This window comes from Oreochromis niloticus, linkage group LG19 (assembly GCF_001858045.2).
Source record: "Oreochromis niloticus isolate F11D_XX linkage group LG19, O_niloticus_UMD_NMBU, whole genome shotgun sequence".
In the NCBI taxonomy this organism is placed as follows: Eukaryota; Metazoa; Chordata; class Actinopteri; order Cichliformes; family Cichlidae; genus Oreochromis; species Oreochromis niloticus.
The window spans coordinates 2,443,287-2,462,620 of NC_031983.2; the positions used below are offsets into that span (position 1 = coordinate 2,443,287).

The 19,334-nt window shown below is 43.1% G+C and overlaps 1 protein-coding gene across 5 annotated transcripts in view; it reads right to left on the bottom strand.

Annotated features, from left to right (window-relative positions):
• The window catches only part of adck1 (aarF domain containing kinase 1), a 115,221-nt gene that overhangs the window by 15,902 nt on the left and 79,985 nt on the right, over positions 1-19,334 (bottom strand). For 2 of the 5 annotated variants that reach the window (XM_013264686.3, XM_019349058.2), the window contains exon 10: positions 18,522-19,334. This exon is cut by the window's right edge. The exons of 2 other annotated variants lie outside the window; for them this stretch is intronic. Coding sequence is in view for 1 of the 3 variants with exons in the window: in XM_005477719.4 (XP_005477776.1) it covers positions 13,305-13,394 (90 nt within the window). In the remaining 2 variants the exon portion in view is untranslated. Of the gene's footprint in view, positions 1-12,586; positions 13,395-18,521 lie in introns of those variants that run through there. One more of the 5 variants, XM_005477719.4, reaches the window with a different exon arrangement.

Below are 19,334 nucleotides of genomic sequence, written 5' to 3' on the forward strand. Positions count from 1 at the left end.
AAGGACACCAGCAGTCTCTGTGTGATGTTATTCCTGCTGAGAATTCTCAGGAAGTACAGTCTCTGTTGGGCCTTTTTCAGCAGCTCGGAGGTGTTCACACTCCAGGAAAGGTTCTCCTCTATGTTGACTCCCAGGAAGCGGAAGCTTGCCACCCTTTCTACACAGGCCCCATTAATGAATAGTGGTTGGATCTCTGCCTTTTTCCTTCTGAAGTCTATTATGAGTTCTTTGGTTTTTGAAGTGTTTAGGAGGAGGTTATTGGCCTTACACCATGACGTCAGCTGCTCCACCTCGTCTCTGTATGTCGACTCGTCTCCCTTGGAAATGAGCCCCACCACTGTGGTGTCGTCTGCAAATTTCACAAAGATGTTGCTGTGGTGGCGAGGAGTGCAGTCGTGTGTATAGAGAGAGTAGAGCAGTGGACTGAGCACACAGCCCTGGGGTGAGCCAGTGCTGAGACTCAGGGCTGAGGATGTGTGATGGCCAACTCTGACTCTCTGTCTACGGCCCGAGAGGAAGCTATAGATCCACGTGCAGGTGCTGTATGGAAGCCCCAGGTCTTGTAGCTTGGCCACCAGTTTGTGTGGGAGGATGGTGTTAAAAGCTGAGCAGTAATCCACGAAGAGCATCCGCACATAGCTCCCATGCTCTTCCAGGTGTGTTACTGCAGCATGGAGTGCTGTGGCTACAGCGTCTTCCGTGGACCGGTTTGCTCTGTAGGCAAACTGGTGTGGATCCAGGCTGCGGGGCAGGGCTGCTGTGATGTGTCTGCGGACCAGCTTCTCAAAGAATTTCAGTACCACTGGGGTGAGTGCCACCGGTCTGTAGTCATTCAGGCCGGTGATGTGGGGCTTCTTAGGCAAGGGGACTATGGTGGAGGACTTCAGGCAGAGTGGGACAGTCGCCTGTGCAAGGGATTTGTTGAAGATCCTGGTGAAGATCCCAGCCAGCTGTTCTGCACAATCCCTCAATATTCGACCTGGCACACCATCAGGACCCGCCACCTTCCTCGAGTTAACAGCCTGCAGCATGCGCCTCACCTCGTGCTCTTCCAGGGTGAGGGTGGTGCTGCTATGGGTGGCGTGTTGCTGCTGTGGCTCCAATACCTCCGGTACCATGGTCTCAAAGCGGGCAAAGAAGATATTTAGTTCCTCCGCCAGCTCCAGGTCACCGTCCGCAGCTCCAAGATTGATCTTATAGTTGGTTAGGTGCTGGATGCCTTGCCACACCTGCCGGCTGGTGTTACTCTCCAGATGGTCCTCAATCCTCCTCCTATAGTCCCCCTTCGCCTCTCTGATGCATCTCTTCAGGTTGGATCGGGCTGCGGTGTACTGATCCCTGTTGCCAGACCTGAATGCAATGTTCCTCTCCTTCAGCAGCTGCCTGACCTCCCGGGTCATCCAGGGCTTTTGGTTGGGATAAGCCCGGATACATTTGACTGCTGTAACAGTGTCTATGCAGTGTTTTATATAGCAGAGAACACAGTCTGTGAACATTTCCAAGTCCTGATGTTCAAAGATATCCCAGTTAGTCCTGTCAAAACAGTCTTGCAGCTGCTGAGAGGCACCCTCTGGCCATATGGTAATATTCTTTGTGATGGTAGGAGCAGTTTTCTTGAGGGGGGCATATGCAGGGATTAGAAACAGTGACAAGTGGTCAGACTGACCCAGATGTGGCAAAGGTCTGGCCCTGTAGCCCATTTTGATGTTGGAATAAACTTTGTCCAGAATCTTGTCACCCCTAGTGGCACACTTGACTTGCTGGTGGAATAAGGCTTGCCTTACAGCTGTAGGCTTGTAGCCCAACCTTTGTTGGTTGGACAGTTATTATATTTCATTAGTTACCATCAAAAATAACAACAGTATGCTTCTAAAGACATTAGATCAACTGTTGCTGTTGCATCACTTACACCAGAAATGGAAAGTAGACCCTGTTTTTAATTAAAAAAAATAAAATATGGCACCAAATGGCTTTTTTTTCCTTTGAAAAAATATTATTGTGAGAAGAATTTGAATTATCTAACTGGATCCATCGGCAGTAGTTCCTTGATTTTAATGGCTGACGTATGCCTGTGATACACTGTGGCAGTGAAAGAGAGTTTTCAAACTCACTTTGTTTCATGTAAGTTACGGGCTTTCCATACACCCAACTAGTTTCTGATTCTAACCGATGCTTTATTTCATACTACCAGCAGGAATGCCAAGAAAGGATCGCTGTGCCCAGAGGGTGCTGAAGGAAAAAAGAAACTACATTTTTATACTTAACAAAAGAAACCACATAGAACCATGACAGAGGTTAGGGAGAGTATGACACCTGTACAATCTACAAAGTCAGCACTAATTAAGTAAACATCCAGAGAAATCTTTGAGCACCAATGAACTTTTGATAATTTAATGCAATTCTTCTAATACTAAAAATATTGTTATCCAGATTATAATGAGAGAAACATATCTGACAACTCTACAGTGCTGACTGTAAAGCTTTTACCTTTTTAAACTGCACTGGAAGTTAACTCTAATTACTTTTCAATGCATTTTGAAGGAAAATACCATTAACCGTGAAGAACTGTGCATTTGGATTTCTGGCAATTTAGAAGCTCAGCAGTTAAACTTCTGAGATACAGAAATGATGTATGTGAGGTTCTGACTATGAACATATATAAACAGACAGATAAGAGCAGGTGTTTAAACTGAATCTTATAAACCTTATTTTCATTTGCTACACAAATATTATTTACTTTTATGTGCTGTAATGTGTAATTTTTAATATCTTGAAGGCAAATGTTTTACACAGCCGAGAGTATTTAATTAATATTGTATATTAAATATTTTTTATTTTATTTAATAAAGCCATTCATAAAAATCCAATAGTATGTTTTTTTCACTGTGTGAATAACAAACATTGGTGCCCCAAGTCCTGTATATATTCTTCTCCAGACTAATTATATGTGCATGCTACTCTGATCGAAGTGTGTGTGTGTGTGTGTGTGTGTGTGTGTGTGTGTGTGTGCGTGCGTGCATGCGTGCGTGTGTGTGTGTAGGTGGGAGATAATGTAGATGAATCAGATGCTGTTTGCTGCATTGCAGTTGTTTTCTCACATCATTTCCTGTGGGCATTAGACGGAGACAGAGAGCAGTTTATCTGTGTCAGAATGGTGGCTGTCTGTCTGTCTCTGTGCATGTCAAATCTATGTTTATCTGGACTGACAGCCCTGAAAATCCTGCTAACAAACACACACACACACACACACACACACACAATTTTATTCAATTCAGTTTATTAACGTAGTGCAAATTCAGAGCAACAGACAGCCTCCTGTGAGCAATCACTTGGTGATAGCGGGAAAAAAAATCTCCCTTTCAACAGGAAGAAACATCCAGCAGAGCCAGGCTCCGGGAGGGACAGTCATCGCTGCGACTGGTTTGCGGGACGTGGGAAAAAAAACAGAAAAGAAGACCACAGGAAGACAGCAGAAAACAGAAACCAGTGGTGTTCTGCCAGGACAAGCAAGGCAAGCACTGCTTTACCTGTCAAATCTAAAAATAGACATAAATGAAGACATACCAAAGTAAAGCGATCTGTCTACTTTCACCTCATGCAGCACTGTCATAAAGTTCCTCAATTCCATTAAATGCAAAAAAGACCAGCAAGCAAATAAATAAGGAAATGCTTGGCTACAGTGAGAAGAAAATTAACATTTCTGCCCACATATGAGGTGCAGCATCTAGAAGGAAAGCTGCACGTAATGAAAGCTGTCATACAACACTAATATGATTTATATATTTTTTATTCCTGAATCGATCACTAGTCCAAAAACGGACTGAAATGGGGTCAAATACAACCTGAATTGGTTTCAGTCAGCATTAAGTAATTACAACAGTAATAGCAATTATGTCACTCCTGGATTTGCTCAAACCACTTACTAAGTAACTGTTCAGTATAGAGATTGACAGACCACGTGACTTTCGCGCATTGCATGCCGGGTACTCGTAAATGGTAAATGGTAAATGGTAAATGGCCTGTATTTATATAGCGCTTTTATGGTCCCTAAGGACCCCAAAGCGCTTTACATATCCAGTCATTCACCCATTCACGCACACATTCACACACTGGTGATGGCAAGCTACGTTGTAGCCACAGCCACCCTGGGGCGCACTGACAGAGGCGAGGCTGCCGGACACTGGCGCCACCGGGCCCTCTGACCACCACCAGTAGGCAACGGGTGAAGTGTCTTGCCCAAGGACACAACGACCGAGACTGTCCGAGCCGGGGCTCGAACCGGCAACCTTCCGATTACAAGGCAAACTCCCAACTCTTGAGCCACGATCGCTCGTGGCAAAACAATCAAAGCAATGCATCAAACGCAAGCATTTGCAGCACCACAAAACGTTCATTCTCCGGTTCCAATACCTTCTTGCTTTTTCTTTGTCCCCCAAAAAAGGTATGTACAAAAACTAAGGAGAACAATGCCGGTCCGTACAAAGACAAACTTGATGAAAAGTCAAAGAAAAGACACGAGGAAAAATTCAAAGGAGTGAGAGGGTCAGACCCTTATGAGCACACAGAGTGGACAAAAGACGTTAGCGTGCTGCCCAACTTTCACCACGCTCATATTTATAATTATACGGTTCTTGGAGTGAGTGCATACACTCATGAAGTTTTATAACTTCAGGTCACTGCAACAAGCCCGGGTACAGTTTATCGACGGATGGGTACAGGACCTTGAAATGCACCGTGTAGAACGAAAGACCATCGTACGAACAAAGGTAAGTTTACCAGTCTCACAAATCGTCTTCATAAATACACAGTTGTTAACCGTTTATTAATAGGACCTTTGAGCTCAACGGTAATTAATTAGTAGTGGAAATAATTTCTGGTAGGCATTACAGAAATGTAGCAGTGACAATAATATTGTATGCTGTAATCGTACTGGGCAATTAGTGATACAAAAAAACTGTTTTATCCTGTGAATTAAAGTATATGTTTTTGTCAATGTACCGTGGTAATAACAGAAGCGAAACACAATATTCTGTCAGGACAATTCACTATTTATGCACAATAAACAAAGGAGCATAGCGCCACAATTTCTGTTCAGCGCCAGACTTGCTTGTAACCTATATCACCAATTATGTTATGAAAAATGACGTATTAACTACTACAAAACACTTAACTTTGTGGAAATGCTTGGAGCAGACTAACATGTGAGACGTTATATTTGGTCTTTGAATGGCTGCAATCCAGGCCATCCGTCGGCTCTTTGTTACTTCGGAAACATGGCTGAACAATTTCTCTTCAACGACGTAATCCGATAACAGCCGATCTCTTTACCCGTCGGCTTCCTGTGGCTGTCATGCGACCGGCTATTGCAGTTAATAATACAACAGCTTCTTGCCATTTTTTGGGTTTCTTTTTATCGCTGTGTAACTGATTTCAATTGAAAGCCTGCGTGCGCTAGTACCTCTTGCCACGAGTTCCCAGAATCCTTTGCGGTTTTACCCCTGAATGACATCACATTTTCAATCTCTATACATCATTTCCTTTATTAACAGTAAGCACGTCACTAAAAGTGGTCCTATTATGTTTTCTGTCGTATATATGCTGCTACAATGGCAGATAGAGTCCCGATCAAAAGTTTAAGACTTTTTGAAAAATGGCAAAAAAAAATTGGATTTTGCATGGTTGGATCTTAACAAGGTTTCAAGTAGAACTTCAACATGCAACAAGAAGAAATGGGAGTGAGAGACAAAATTTTTTGAGCATGCAATTTATTGAAAACAACACTTAAACTGAAACAGGCTGTTTTACAGCTGATCAAAAGCTTAGTGTTGGGTCTGCGCTTCAGCAGGCCCGCTAGTTCAAAGACTTATTCCCGTGAACAAAGCAAGACGAACAGCTTTAACCGGTTTTACTTGCTAGCAAAGGGAGCCCACTCGGCAGCACCTCTCCCCTCGGTCTCAACTGACTCCGACCCCAATGCCCGCTTGCAGCCTTTTTATTGAAACGACACAACCCCCATTGTAAACCCCATGTGGTGTGTCATAAAAGTTAAAAACACTGAGTGTGTGTGTGTGTATGCATGTGCGAGCATGTGTGTGTATGTATGTATGTATGTGTATGTATGTGGACGTGAGCGAGTGTGTGTGAATGTGGGTGCATTTGTGTGACTTCCTGCTGCTCACAAAGGGTCATCTCCCCTCACCCCTGTATATGACTTACCTTCCTCTAACGGTTTACCATATACAAACACAGGTGAGGCCATAAAGGGCAGGAAGTAAAACATCCTCACTAAATAAGAAAGCAGAACCCTCACATAGGATGTGCCTACAGTTACACTATAGCCCCCCTCACCATTCAACAGGCTGGGGAGGAGGATAGAAACAAAGAATGTCTTTGATCATACAGTTTGAATTCAAGGCTTACAAATTTAAGTAACACAATGACAACATTTAACTATTTCAAACTAACATTTAGGACCACATGCCTTTAAAAGGCCAAATCTGTGCAAAAATGTGGATTCATTTCATTTTCTGTCAGGTTGGCACACTGTCATGATGTTCTGATGGCAAAGGCAAAAAAATGTTCCCTTTTTGAACGTGGTCGGGTTGTTGAACTGCATATGCAGGGTCTCTCGCAGCGCGCCATCACTGCTGAGGTGGGACGCAGTGAGACATTTGGAAATTCTTAAATGATCCTGAGGGTTATGGAACAGACCCAAATTAAGGCCGTTACTGGTGCCGACTGCAGCCCCATATCCATCAGACGGCATCTGAGACTGAAGGGCTTCAAAAACAAAAACATCTTCAAAGGCCTCGTCTCCTTGAACGCCACAGAACTGACCGTTTGGACTTTGCAAGAGAGAACCAAACATGGGACACTGAAAGGTGGAAGAAAGTTTTATTCTCTGATGAGGATAGTCCTGATGGTTTCCAACATTACTGGCATGACAAGCAGATCCCACCTGACATGTTTTCTACACTCCACAGTGGAGGGGGCTCCATAATGGTCTGGGGTGCTTTTTCCTTCAATGGAACGACGGAGCTTCAGGAGGTGCAGGGGCGTCAAACAGCTGCTGGCTATGTCCAGATGATGCAGAGAGCACCCCTCATGACTGAGGGCCCTTGTCTGTGCGGTAACCACTGGATTTATCAAGAGGACAACGCTACAGTACCCAATGCCTGCAGGACAAGGGACTTCTTCCAGGAGAATATCATCACTCTTCTGGACCATCCTGCTTGTTCCCCTGATCTAAATCCAGCTGAGAACCTTTGGGGATGGATGGCAAGGGAAGTTTACAAAAATGGACAATTCCAGACATTAGATGCACTTCATGCGGCCGTCTTCACCACTTGTTACCACTCATCTCAGCGCTTGCATCAAGCATGCCGCAATGAATTTTTGAAGTGATCAACAATAACAGTGGAGCTGCTCATTACGGAGTTCATGTTTGGAACTTTGATTTCTGTTTTCGGGGGGTTTATGGGATTTTTGGAGGTGTGGTCCTAAACATTTGATAGGGACTGTATTAAACATGGCCAAAATCTCACTTAAGGTCGCCTGAGGTCAGTATGTGTACAAATGATCCCTGTGAGCCAAACATTGTGACAATTTTTTTCTACTCTTTTTTTCTTGATAATATCAATGAAACCAGATATCCTAAATGTGATTGTATCTAGCACAAAGCTCCACTCATGTATAGTTCAAAACCTTTCATTTACAAGGGGTACCCAATCAAAATAAAGCTGGCATACAAGAAGAGGACAGGAAGCTAAAATGACTTGTTTCAGACGGAGGATGAACAGAGGGACTGTTGTTTAAGATAAACAGGGATTATTTTTAGTTATCAATCATACAAAGCTATTCTAATAGTGCAAGAAATTAGTAAAGTAGGTCCCTTGAAACATAACTAGCAAATGCAGAACAGCTGCAAGTACCATATTGAGTAGACTTACTGTAGTCTAATTTAATCTAATCTAATTCTTTGCTGAATAATTTTCTGTGAATCGCTCTAAACTCTCCTTTGTTCACTAAATAAGTTACTTCACATCTCACGTTTTTTTCTTTATTTACTTTGAAAAAAATCAAAACCAATCGTTAACAGGGTAGAGACATAAACCTACAGCATAATACCACATCACAGCACCCCAGTCCAAATAACAGGGTGCTGGGTGTTCTGAAGTGCTATGCTGATGCCTGCTTGGGGAATAACAATTAGTAGTAATTATAGGAGGTTGGGTAGCAGGCCTCACAGCTGTCAGCGGGACACAGAGAAGGTGACAGGGCTCTCATTTGCATCTGAAAGCTTCAATAAGGACATATTGTATTGAGAGTGGCGCAATAATAAGCCAAGCAAAAGGAAAAGGGAATTCATCTTGGGGGAGGTGGAATCTGTGCTGGCGATTTTTCTTTTTCTCCAGTATATTAGACAGTTAACCAGCTGATTTTATACCACAGACAGACACAAGGGAAGAATGTCAGATATGATTTAGCAAAACCAAGTGTCATTCTTACAGAGTACACAAGCAAATTGCTACTGTATAAAGTAAATTAAATTTACTGAACCAATGTGTACTTATAAAAAAGGCACCTAATTCAAAAGATGAAACACGGCTTGTACATAAAAGAGAATCATTTATATCTTGAGGCACATTTCACAAAAATACATGATTGGTTCCCATTTCATGAGTTGAATCTACAAAAAAAGCCAAATATGACTGAAAAGGTGTTCACTAACACGCTGATACCCAAGGGCTTTCAGCCAAAAACTTGCCATACCTCTGCATGGCGTGCAGTGTGTCTTTTAAAAGTCTGAGGAAACTAAAAGTAAATGAACTATGTCTGAAACTATGTCTGAACCAAGGTCCAAAAATGCAGCAAAGACCTGACACAGGACCTGAGACATGCATTTGACCCTTCAGTTGATCCATGTAATGTACACACCGATGCCTCAGCTGTCAAGAAGGTAGTCTTAAGTAAGGGGAAACAGGGAGGAAAGGCTGGGGTACACCAAATTACACAAGACATGGACTAAAAACCAGTGGCAACAAATCTGACAGAGAGATAAATTCAAATCATCGGCAGAATGGACAAAGGAGGTCCAGAGAAAAGTACAACAGTGAACATCTGCAGCCGTGTGTGAAACACGATGGAGGCTCTTTGGGATCTTATCAGAATTGACAGAATTATGAACACAAAAAAGGTAGTGCTAGAATTTGATCCACCGTACAATAGAAAACGTCTGATTTCACACACTTCCTAATGCAGTAAAAGCATACCTTGACACAAAACACAGAATGGAACACCATCAATCACGGACATGCTTCAATAAATCACTGCAAGTTTTTCCTCATTTTCCTATTTGACTTTTCTCGTGTAGCAGAGCTTCTGAAATCTGTCCTATATTTCGGTTTCAAGGCTGTGTGTGAGAATTTTTCAAACTTCCGGAAGCAGAATATTGGACAACAATGTTAACCTTACACAGTGATGGACATGTTGTGTCAAGTCTTGTGTGTTAAGTATGAGTCTATACCAGGCTACAAGAATGGAGATAATGAGGAGAAATTAGATTCTTTAAACCAAAGCACAGTTTTTGTAATCATGCAATTTTAAACAAATGTCAGAACCTGGGTTGGCATCAAGAACACTACATTTAATTGCATTTATGTTATGTCGTCCTGTATGTTGTCTTATCTTATAGAAATAAATGGCCTATACAGGTAGAAATTAGGGCTGCCACAAACGATTATTTTGATAGTCGACTAATCACCGATTATTTTTGCAATTAGTCGACTAATCAGATCATGCATCCATTGGACGTAAAACATACAGCTTATTGCACCAGCAGCATCTGCTCTTATATAACTATCATTAGCTTACAGCTTTAAGTGTTTAAGGTATTTGCCAGCAAAAAATAAAGACAAGATGATAGTTTATTAAATTTTAATGAAATTTGCAGATTGTTTCGGTGGAGTTTAATAAACTCAGCCGTCTGCTCCTTGCTATCTAAAATATAACAAGACACCGGAGTATATTCTCGAGCATCTCACACTTCTGATAATCAGTTGTCTGCTTGACGTTTATTCAGCTGTGTAAAAACTATAACTTTAATCTCAGCCAAACCGATTTACTCAGGAACAAATAAAATACTAAAAAAAGCCAAACAATATCATTTTTAAGTTATCTAAGTGACTAATATATCATGTTTAACCTGAGTAGCGAAAGACGGCGGTGGGTTTGAAAACGATTTGCCGGGAGTCCGGTGTTCTCACCGACTCTAGTGAGCCTTGAACCCCGGCTATCGAGCTGGTGGGTAACAGACGTCTTCGAAAACGTCGGAGCGCTTTTGAAAATATGTGGTGTCTTGATAAACTAAGCAGATATTTGAGGTTTACACAGCTACATTCTCGCCTGAAAATATGTTAAACATTTATTTTGTGACCCAGAAAGAATAATAAGAGTGATATTAAAACTAACTAGCTGCCGCCATTGTTGGAAACTGAGCAGGGCCGCGATGGGTCGTGCTATGAATTCTGGGACACAGCTCCTTCTCCTTCGGGGTTTAACGGCAGCTGGCATCCTTGTGCATGCAGTGCTGCCATCTTCTGTTTCAGTCCGTTATTACACGCTTAATCCTACTACTTATTCCTGCGTCTTTTGGGATCATACTAAGCTTCAAACGACGCGTCGACTATTAAATTAGTCATCGACGATTTTAATAGTCAACTAATCGTGGCAGCCCTAGTAGAAATAGGTAGAAATGCTTGCATTTTTTAATGTTTTATTCTTGTTTCATAACTCTACCTTAATTTTATCTTATTTGGAAGCTGCACCGTCTCATTATGGTTAATCATATACCTTTTGAGTTTTGCTTGTCTGTCAAAGCATATTCTAAATCCTTTTTTTAAGATAAAAAAAAAATCTGAAGGCTCTTCTTTCTTTAGGATTTACAGGGTGGGCCATTTATATGGATACACCGTAATAACATGGGAATGGTTGGTGATATTAAAGTCCTGTTTGTGGCACTTTAGTATATGTGAGAGGGCATACTCCTCAAGATGGGTGGTGACCATTTAGAAGTCGGCCATCTTGGATACAACTTTTGTTTTTTCAATAGGAAGAGGGCCATGTGACACATCAAACTTATTGGTAATGTCACAAGAAAAACAATGGTGTGCTTGGTTTCAACGTAACTTTATTCTTTCATGAGTTATTTGCAAGTTTCTCTTTGTTCACAGCCATTGACATGTCGAAGAGGTTAACACATGAGGAGCGGATCGAAATTGTGTTGATATCTGGTGAAAGCAGTAACCGGGTCGTTGCAGCAGATTTCAATGTAAGACACCCTACGAGATCACCCATCTCCCATGCTACAGTTAGCAAACTGCTTGCTAAGTTTCGTGAAACTGGTTCAGTGTTGGATTCGCCAAAATGTGGACGCAAGAAAACTGTCACCGATGAAGAAACATCAGTGGCTGTCCTAGCTTCATTCAGCAAGAGCCCACAGCGTAGCACTCGCCGCATGTCACTGGAGAGTGGCATTAGTCGAACATCCCTTCAGCAGATATTAGCTACTCACAAATGGCACCCTTACAAACTCCAGCTACTGCAGCATCTCAACGAGGATGACCCAGATTGGCGCACAGAATTTGCAGAATGGGCAAAACAAAAATTGGAACAGGACCCTCAGTTCACGCAGAAGATTTTGTTCAGTGATGAGGCAAACTTTTATGTGAATGGTGACGTTAACAAACAAAAGCACCGCTATTGGTCTGACACTAACCCACATTGGATGGATCCCTCCAAGACTGTTGGAACAACAAAAGTGATGGTTTGGTGTGGTATATGGGGTACAACGATAGTGGGTCCATTCTTCATCAATGGAAACCTCAAGGCCACTGGATATTTGAAATTGCTACATGATGATGTGTTTCCCTCTTTATGCACTGAAGCTGGCACGTTCCCTGAGTTTTTCCAGCAAGATGGTGCACCACCACATTATGGGTGCCAGGTCCGAGCATTCCTAGATGAACAGTTTCCTGGAAAGTGGATTGGTTGTCGTGGGCCAGTTGAATGGCCCCCAAGGTCTCCCGATCTGATCCCCTTAGACTTTTATCTTTGGGGTCATCTGAAGGCAATTGTCTATGGTGTGAAGATACGAGATGTGCAGCACCTGAAACTACGGATACTGGATGCTTGTGCTGGCATTTCTCCTGCGGCGTTGCTATCAGTGTGTGAAGAGTGGGAGAAGAGGGTTGCATTGACAATCCAACACAATGGGCAGCACATTGAACACATTTTATAAGTGGTCAGAAACTTGTAAATAACTCATGAAAGAATAAAGTTACGTTGAAACCAAGCACACCATTGTTTTTCTTGTGACATTACCAATAAGTTTGATGTGTCACATGGCCCTCTTCCTATTGAAAAAACAAAAGTTGTATCCAAGATGGCCGACTTCTAAATGGCCACCATGGTCACCACCCATCTTGAGGAGTTTGCCCCCTCACATATACTAATGTGCCACAAACAGGACTTTAATATCACCAACCATTCCCATTTTATTACGGTGCATCCATATAAATGGCCCACCCTGTAGTTCCAAAGTCTGTAAATTTGCAATTTAAGTTAATGGGAGCAGTTTCAAAGGTTATTTTTGTCAAAACTGGCTTAAAATTGGCTGGAAGAGCAGCTGTCAAATCAGCAATAAAACATAAATAAAACGGTAATAAGACCGAGTCAGTCTGTTGTCGTGTATGCTGGAGAGGACTCAAAGTTATCACAGCTAGTGCACATTTATTTACACTTAGTTCATTTCATTTTGAAGCTTAAATTACACCAAACAATTGACGAACAACAAAACATATCTACATACTCATTTCTAGCACCCTTTAGGACAGTGAGGAGAATTTGGACGCTCTCTAGGAATACACTGACTGGTGCTTTGACGCTATAGTCGTGGAGAAAGCCCAGAGTTCCTTTTCCCCAGCCAAGAACAAGTCCCCGTCTTCCAAGAGAACTCGCCCAGCAGACTCCCCCAGAACAACATGGCCGCCCAGTAAAGACTTCCTGGACTTAACCAGTAAGCGATTGTCCAGCTTCAATGCAAGGTTGTCTCTGGTTGACATCGGGAATTCCAGTTGCCAAAATAAAATAAAAAAAGACTGATGGATTTCCAGGCCTGAAGCATGAGCGATTATTTCCTAGTCAGCAGCTCACTGTTGAGCGACAATTCAGACACTGAGATACACCCTATAGCTGTCAGCAATCATTTAACTCTAGTAAATAATAATGCTTAAAGATGAAGAATGTTAAATATTTCTAAAAAGAATGGGCTTCTTATTTAGGCTATAATGACCTGCCTGGAACATCAGCATCTGCTCTCTGGGAGGCAGGGAAAGCTGTAATGAGAGGTACAATATTTCATTTTCATCACATAAGAAAGAAAAAAGTAAACACATGTATTCAGTAGTTAAAGTGGAACACAAGAAAGTAGAAAATGATCTGGCTAAGTTTGGAGGCTTGTGGTTCTGGATGCTCCACCCACAGGCTGGGGTTCGGACTGGGCCTCGGGGGCTTGGGTCCTGGTTGGTGTGTCACTGGGGTTAAGTCCATGCATGAGGTCTGGATCTGGGCCAGGAGCCTTTGGTGCATTGGTGGGATGGCAAGATTTTTACCATCCTCAGTTTTTATTTCCCCCCCCCCCCCCCCCCAGATGTGGAGGATGATCTCAACTTGGGTGTCTATTGTCTTATGTAGTCTGGGAGTTGACTGGATGTCAACTCCGCCTTGGGCTCAGTGGTGCTGCGGCCATGGGCCCTGGGCTGGATGGGGCTGGGACTCCTTGCCCAAGTTGGATTTCAGGGAACAGCGGTGCCTGTTGGGGTCAGCTGGGGAGTTGGGTCCAGGAGGGGCGGTATTTTGCCCCCCGTCCTTTCTTTCTCATCCCTAATTACTTCCCTTCTGCTCCATCATACCACCACACATGCAGGGCCTTAGCATGCAAGTGCATCATTGAGGTGCAGGGGAGGTAGTCCTTCTCTGTGCCCTCATGACCGCCTCTGTCTCAGCTTTACACCACAACTCTTATTACTTACATTCTTAGAAGGAACTACATTAGAAATCCAAAGATAAGAATAATGAGAGCAATAGCAGAGCTACAGTCACAAGAGCCAGGGCTTCACTAATTAGAGTATAAAACAATCCAGCAAACACTCAGCTTAGCCACCACCTTAAGTAGTGGAGGCCTGACTAAGTCATGAGTCACAGGTGAGTGGATTGCTGATAGGTGTGTGGGCCAAATGTGGGAACCCACAACAGGGCTCTAGACTAACTTTTTGCCATGGGCGCACCGGCACAAAAGTTAGGCGCACTCAAATTTTTCAACTGCATCGCTTAACACCGCAGTTTTACCTGTGCACTTTCTTTGGGGGGGAAATTGCAGTCCATACAGACAATATTCATTTCTAAATGATTAACTAACAATCTTGTGCTTAAAGTGCTTTGTCAATATTGTAGAAAATGTTAAACTTAATCATCATCTCGGCTCCTCTGACGACCTGTTTGCTGCTGCCTGCTGCTGAAAGGCAGTGGGGAGAGGGGACACTTGGGCAGTGCATTTATTGCAGCATATAATGTGTTTTCTGGATACACTGCTGCTTTTTCAGCATTCAAAGATTGATGGCACTGTGTCAGAGCTGGCTATGAATTTCAGACGGATCAGTCCTTAACTTAACACAAAAGTTATCAATAGTTCTTTTCATCTTTTCTTATTACCCACAGCTACATCCACTTCTGTCAGGCCTAGGCTGCTCACTAGGGCTGGGCATCATCACTGATTTCTATAATCCATTCGATTCCGGTTCTCAAAGTCCTGATTCGATTCAATTTAGGCTCAGACAGTCAGAAATATTATAATTCTGATCATTTATCAGCACTGATACATGTGAGACTTCATCAGAATTGTGAACATCACAGCAGATGCCTTTGTGTCAAAGTAACTGAGAATAAAACACAGAAACATGAAGGAGATTTTCCTGGTCTGGCGTTTTATAGCAGATAACCTTAAAAATATTCTGCAATTTTGCATAATTTTAAGAAGTTTAAATTTCTTCAGTATTGAACAGCAGAAATTAGGCTTTCTTGTCCGAGGTCATTTAAGTGAAAAAGGAAAAAGAAAAGAAAAAGACAGCGGCCGACAGCACTGTAAACAACGGTAGACTGGTGGGAAATAAGCGAATGGATAATGCAGAAAACAGAGATTTGAGACGGGAAACTGTTCTTGATGTACAGAGGGAGAGAGAGAGAGAGAGAGAGAGAGAGCTGTGCATGAAGTGTGATTTTTATCGTGGTGGAAGCAAAACAGCAAAAGTCAGAGGGAATTCATGACGACATTGATCAAATGTGAAGCGTAGTTTGCTGCTTCTTTTGCTGCTGGCTCGGCAAATTTTGGTTGGAGAGACAAAACCTGCAGCTCAGAGTCAGCGCAAAAAAGATGTAAACACAGCGCGGACCCGACGCATCAGAATCGCTAAGCTCTGACAGCGTGTCCGTGTTCGGGCCGTGGGGTGAGAAAGCCGAGAAAGACAAAGCTGATTCTGATGCGTCGGTCCGCTCTGTGTTTGCGTCTTTGTGTGGAGTCCGTGTGCCTGCTCTCATTTGCTGTTTGGTGGTTGTTGAAATAGTTTTGTGAGCTTTAATCTGAGAATCTGGCGTTTCTGGCAAAACACAGTTATATTTAAAAGTCAATTCAGGATTTAATGAATTGATATCGCTTTATTCAAGCTACTCACCTCCCTCTATCCACCTGCACTTTCAACTGGACCATGGCCAATCAGAGAGGTCCCACCCCTGACTATCTCTGATTGGTTTAGTCCACGATAGGGGCATAATGTGTGTCTGTTGTTGACCACACGGAGAGTTGCAGAGATTTTTTTTTTTTTTTTTTTGTTACCCGAACAGTTGGTTGCACCGGTGCGACCAAATAATTTTTTTAGTCGCACCATTGAAAAATTTGGTCGCACTCTAGAGCCCTACACAACGAGTACCATCCTGGCGAGGAGAGACAGCAAAAACAAAACAACCTCAGCAGGAGGCCTGTTAGCTGTGTCTTGTTTCCTGATGGGTACAGGTACCTTCTATTAACCCTTTAAAACCGGTCGGAGCGGGCACGCACCATTTTGCGTAACTATTTTTAAATCCCTGTAGAACCGGAACCACGTAACCAACCAGAACCAATACATTTTTTTGCATATGAAACTGGGGGAGTTGTACTTACATCTTATGCCATCAGCTTGTCCTAGGTCATGGTTTCCTTCCACATATAGCTTTGCAAAAATTGCATAAAATGTACTTGCAGCAACAAAAACATAATATTCCAGAAACACACTTTGCCGATCCGATCAGCTGTTCAAAACACTTCCTACGTTGGAACAGACATCAGCGTGAACTATCGCATGTCCGCCATTACTTGCCCGAAACCGGAAGTGAGTCATTTTCGCGGAAAATGTAGTTTTTTTAACCTTCGGGGCCTTATAAGCCTGTACTGGTGTTTTTAAAAGTTATGTTTGACTTTATGCTTTTCTGAATAGTTTCTGGGATGCTTAGAACTCAAATTGCACTGCTGGAAATAGTTTATTTTGATGCACATGCTGTTTTTTTGCTAATTTGGATTATAATATTTATTTTCGTTTTTCCTGCAGTACATAAAAATTGGTGTATCTCAAAAATAAAATTATGAAGACACTCAAAATAAATTTCCTGTTGTTGGAAACTATTTTGTGCAACTTTTTTGTATTTACAGTTTTGAGGGATAAACTTAAATTTCTCTAATTAGAAATATATGACACCGAGGAGTACAACAACAATCTTCCAGGAGATATGATAACGAGAACGAACAGACTCTCTGCCCTATTCCTCAAGGCCACCTGTGTTGGCTGCGGACTGTTGATCTTTGCCTAACAGGCGAAAGGACACTTTCTCAGGCTGAACTCAGGACACTCATGTTTTCTCCTCATGATGACTCACTTGTTGGAAGTCATCATGGGCAGAAACCATTTTTTTTCTCCCGACTTTGCCCCTATCTGTTACATATTTCACTGTCTATCTCTTTTTTTGCTGCCTAGCCTGACCTGTCTCCCCAATGTAAGTTTGTATATTGTATGTATTGTCTGTATGGTCGACTAGGTCTGTCATTTCAGCTGCAGTTTATTGCACTTTTTTGCAATTTATGTAGTTACTTTGGAATTAATGCACACATATTATTAAAATTTGGGCTATAAGGGTTGTATTGATGTATAGCAACTTGAAATGCTCCCGAAATGGCACTACAGTATGTAAAAATATAAAGATAAGCTCTGGCGGACTTGGTTCTATGGTAGGTCTTAAAGGGTTAAGACTATTTTAGCCAGCAGTCGTGGACTTATATGGACTTACAATTTATGCAGCTGGTGAGGAGTTTTAGCCTTTATTTCAGTAAATGTTCCTGAATTTACTGTCATTGATTAAATTTGTCAGATTCAGTGATTTCTTTGATGATCATAACTCTTGACCATGGTGATCCTTATTGAGTGTTTTTGCAGTATGCTGTCCATGATGAACTTTGTTTACCTTCTCAATATATGTGCTTGTCTTGCTATTTCTGGATTTTTCTTGTCCAGGTGTTCACTGATATACAGACTGGTTCATTTTAGTTTTATTCCAGTTTATCCATCCATCCATCCATCCATCCATCTTCATCCGCTTTATCCGAGGCCGGGTCGCGGGGGCAGCAGCCTAAGCAGAGAAGCCCAGACCTCCCTCTCCCCAGCCACCTCCTCCAGCTTTTCCGGGGGAACACCAAGGCGTTCCCAGGCCAGCCGAGAGATATAATCTCTCCAGCGTGTCCTGGGTCTGCCCCGGGGCCTCCTCCCGGTGGGACATGCCCGGAACACCTCACCCAGGAGGCGCCCAGGAGGCATCCTTGTCAGATGCCTGAACCACCTCAACTGGCTCCTTTCGATGTGGAGGAGCAGCGGCTCTACTCTGAGCCCCTCCCGGATGGCCGAACTTCTCACCCTATCTCTAAGGGAGAGGCCAGCCACCCTTCGGAGGAAGCTCATTTCTGCCGCTTGTATCCGCGATCTCGTTCTTTCGGTCACTACCCACAGCTCGTGGCCATAGGTGGCTTCGCTTTTACACTCAGCTCCCTCTTCACCATGACGGACTGGTGCAGCGTCCGCATCACTGCAGCCGCAGCACCAATCCGTCTGTCGATCTCCGGCTCCCTTCTCCCATCACTCGCGAACAAGACCCCGAGATACTTGAACTCCTCCACTTGGGGCAGGAACTCATCCCCGACCCGGAGTGGGCACTCCACCCTTTTCCGGCTGAGAACCATGGCCTCAGATTTGGAGGTGCTGATCCTCATTCTCGCTGCTTCACACTCGGCTGCGAACCGTTCCAGTGCGAGCTGGAGGCCTTCACCTGATGAAGCCAACAGAACCACATCATCCGCAAAAAGCAGAGATGAGATTCTGAGGCCACCGAAGCGAAAGCCCTCCGCCACTTGGCTGCGCCTAGAAATCCTGTCCATAAAAATTATGAACAGAACCGGTGACAAAGGGCACTTTAGTTTTAAGGAAATTCGTTGTTATCAGGGGTTTCGTCACCTTTATTTCTTCGAGGCAGAGGGTTACAGGCCTTTCAGTGTCTTCACTGGCTATTTGCTTTCTATGAAAATATCTAAGTTAGAATATTTTGTTGTTCCAGTGAATCTGTCAGCTTCAGTAAGATCCCTGCCCTCCTCTGTAGCTACGTTGCTAGCACACGACTTGGGTTTGTTCTCCAGGCTGCTTATAATAACATCATTAATGCAGGAACACTGGTCCAGATCTGCCACTTGCCACTACAAAGGGCTATCTTTTAGGTTTCTGTAGCTCTGTGATCTGCCCCATTTTTGTCTAGTAGTGGTTTCTGTTGTTTGGTGATATCTGCAATTTAAAGATTTAGATCCAGAACAATGACTTTTTCGTTTCTTTTACTTCCTTTTTCTAAGTCTGTGGCTTTTTTTGGTGGCATTCTGTTTGACAGGCTGACAAGAACAATGACGTGCACCAGGGAGACCAGTCTTTGTATCAGTCAACGTATGACAAGAGAGAAATACATTGACAGGAGCTGTTAAGTGGCAAACTGAATGTTTACAACTCGCAGTACTTGCAGTACTCACAGGACAAGTGGGAAGCAAAACCCCATGAACCGCTGTTAGCCAGGCCTGAATCGTGACCATTAAATGCTGCAGAGGTCTGTGTTTTAGTTGAGGACACCAGTCACCAGACCATGACAACCACGGTTTCCACGATAAG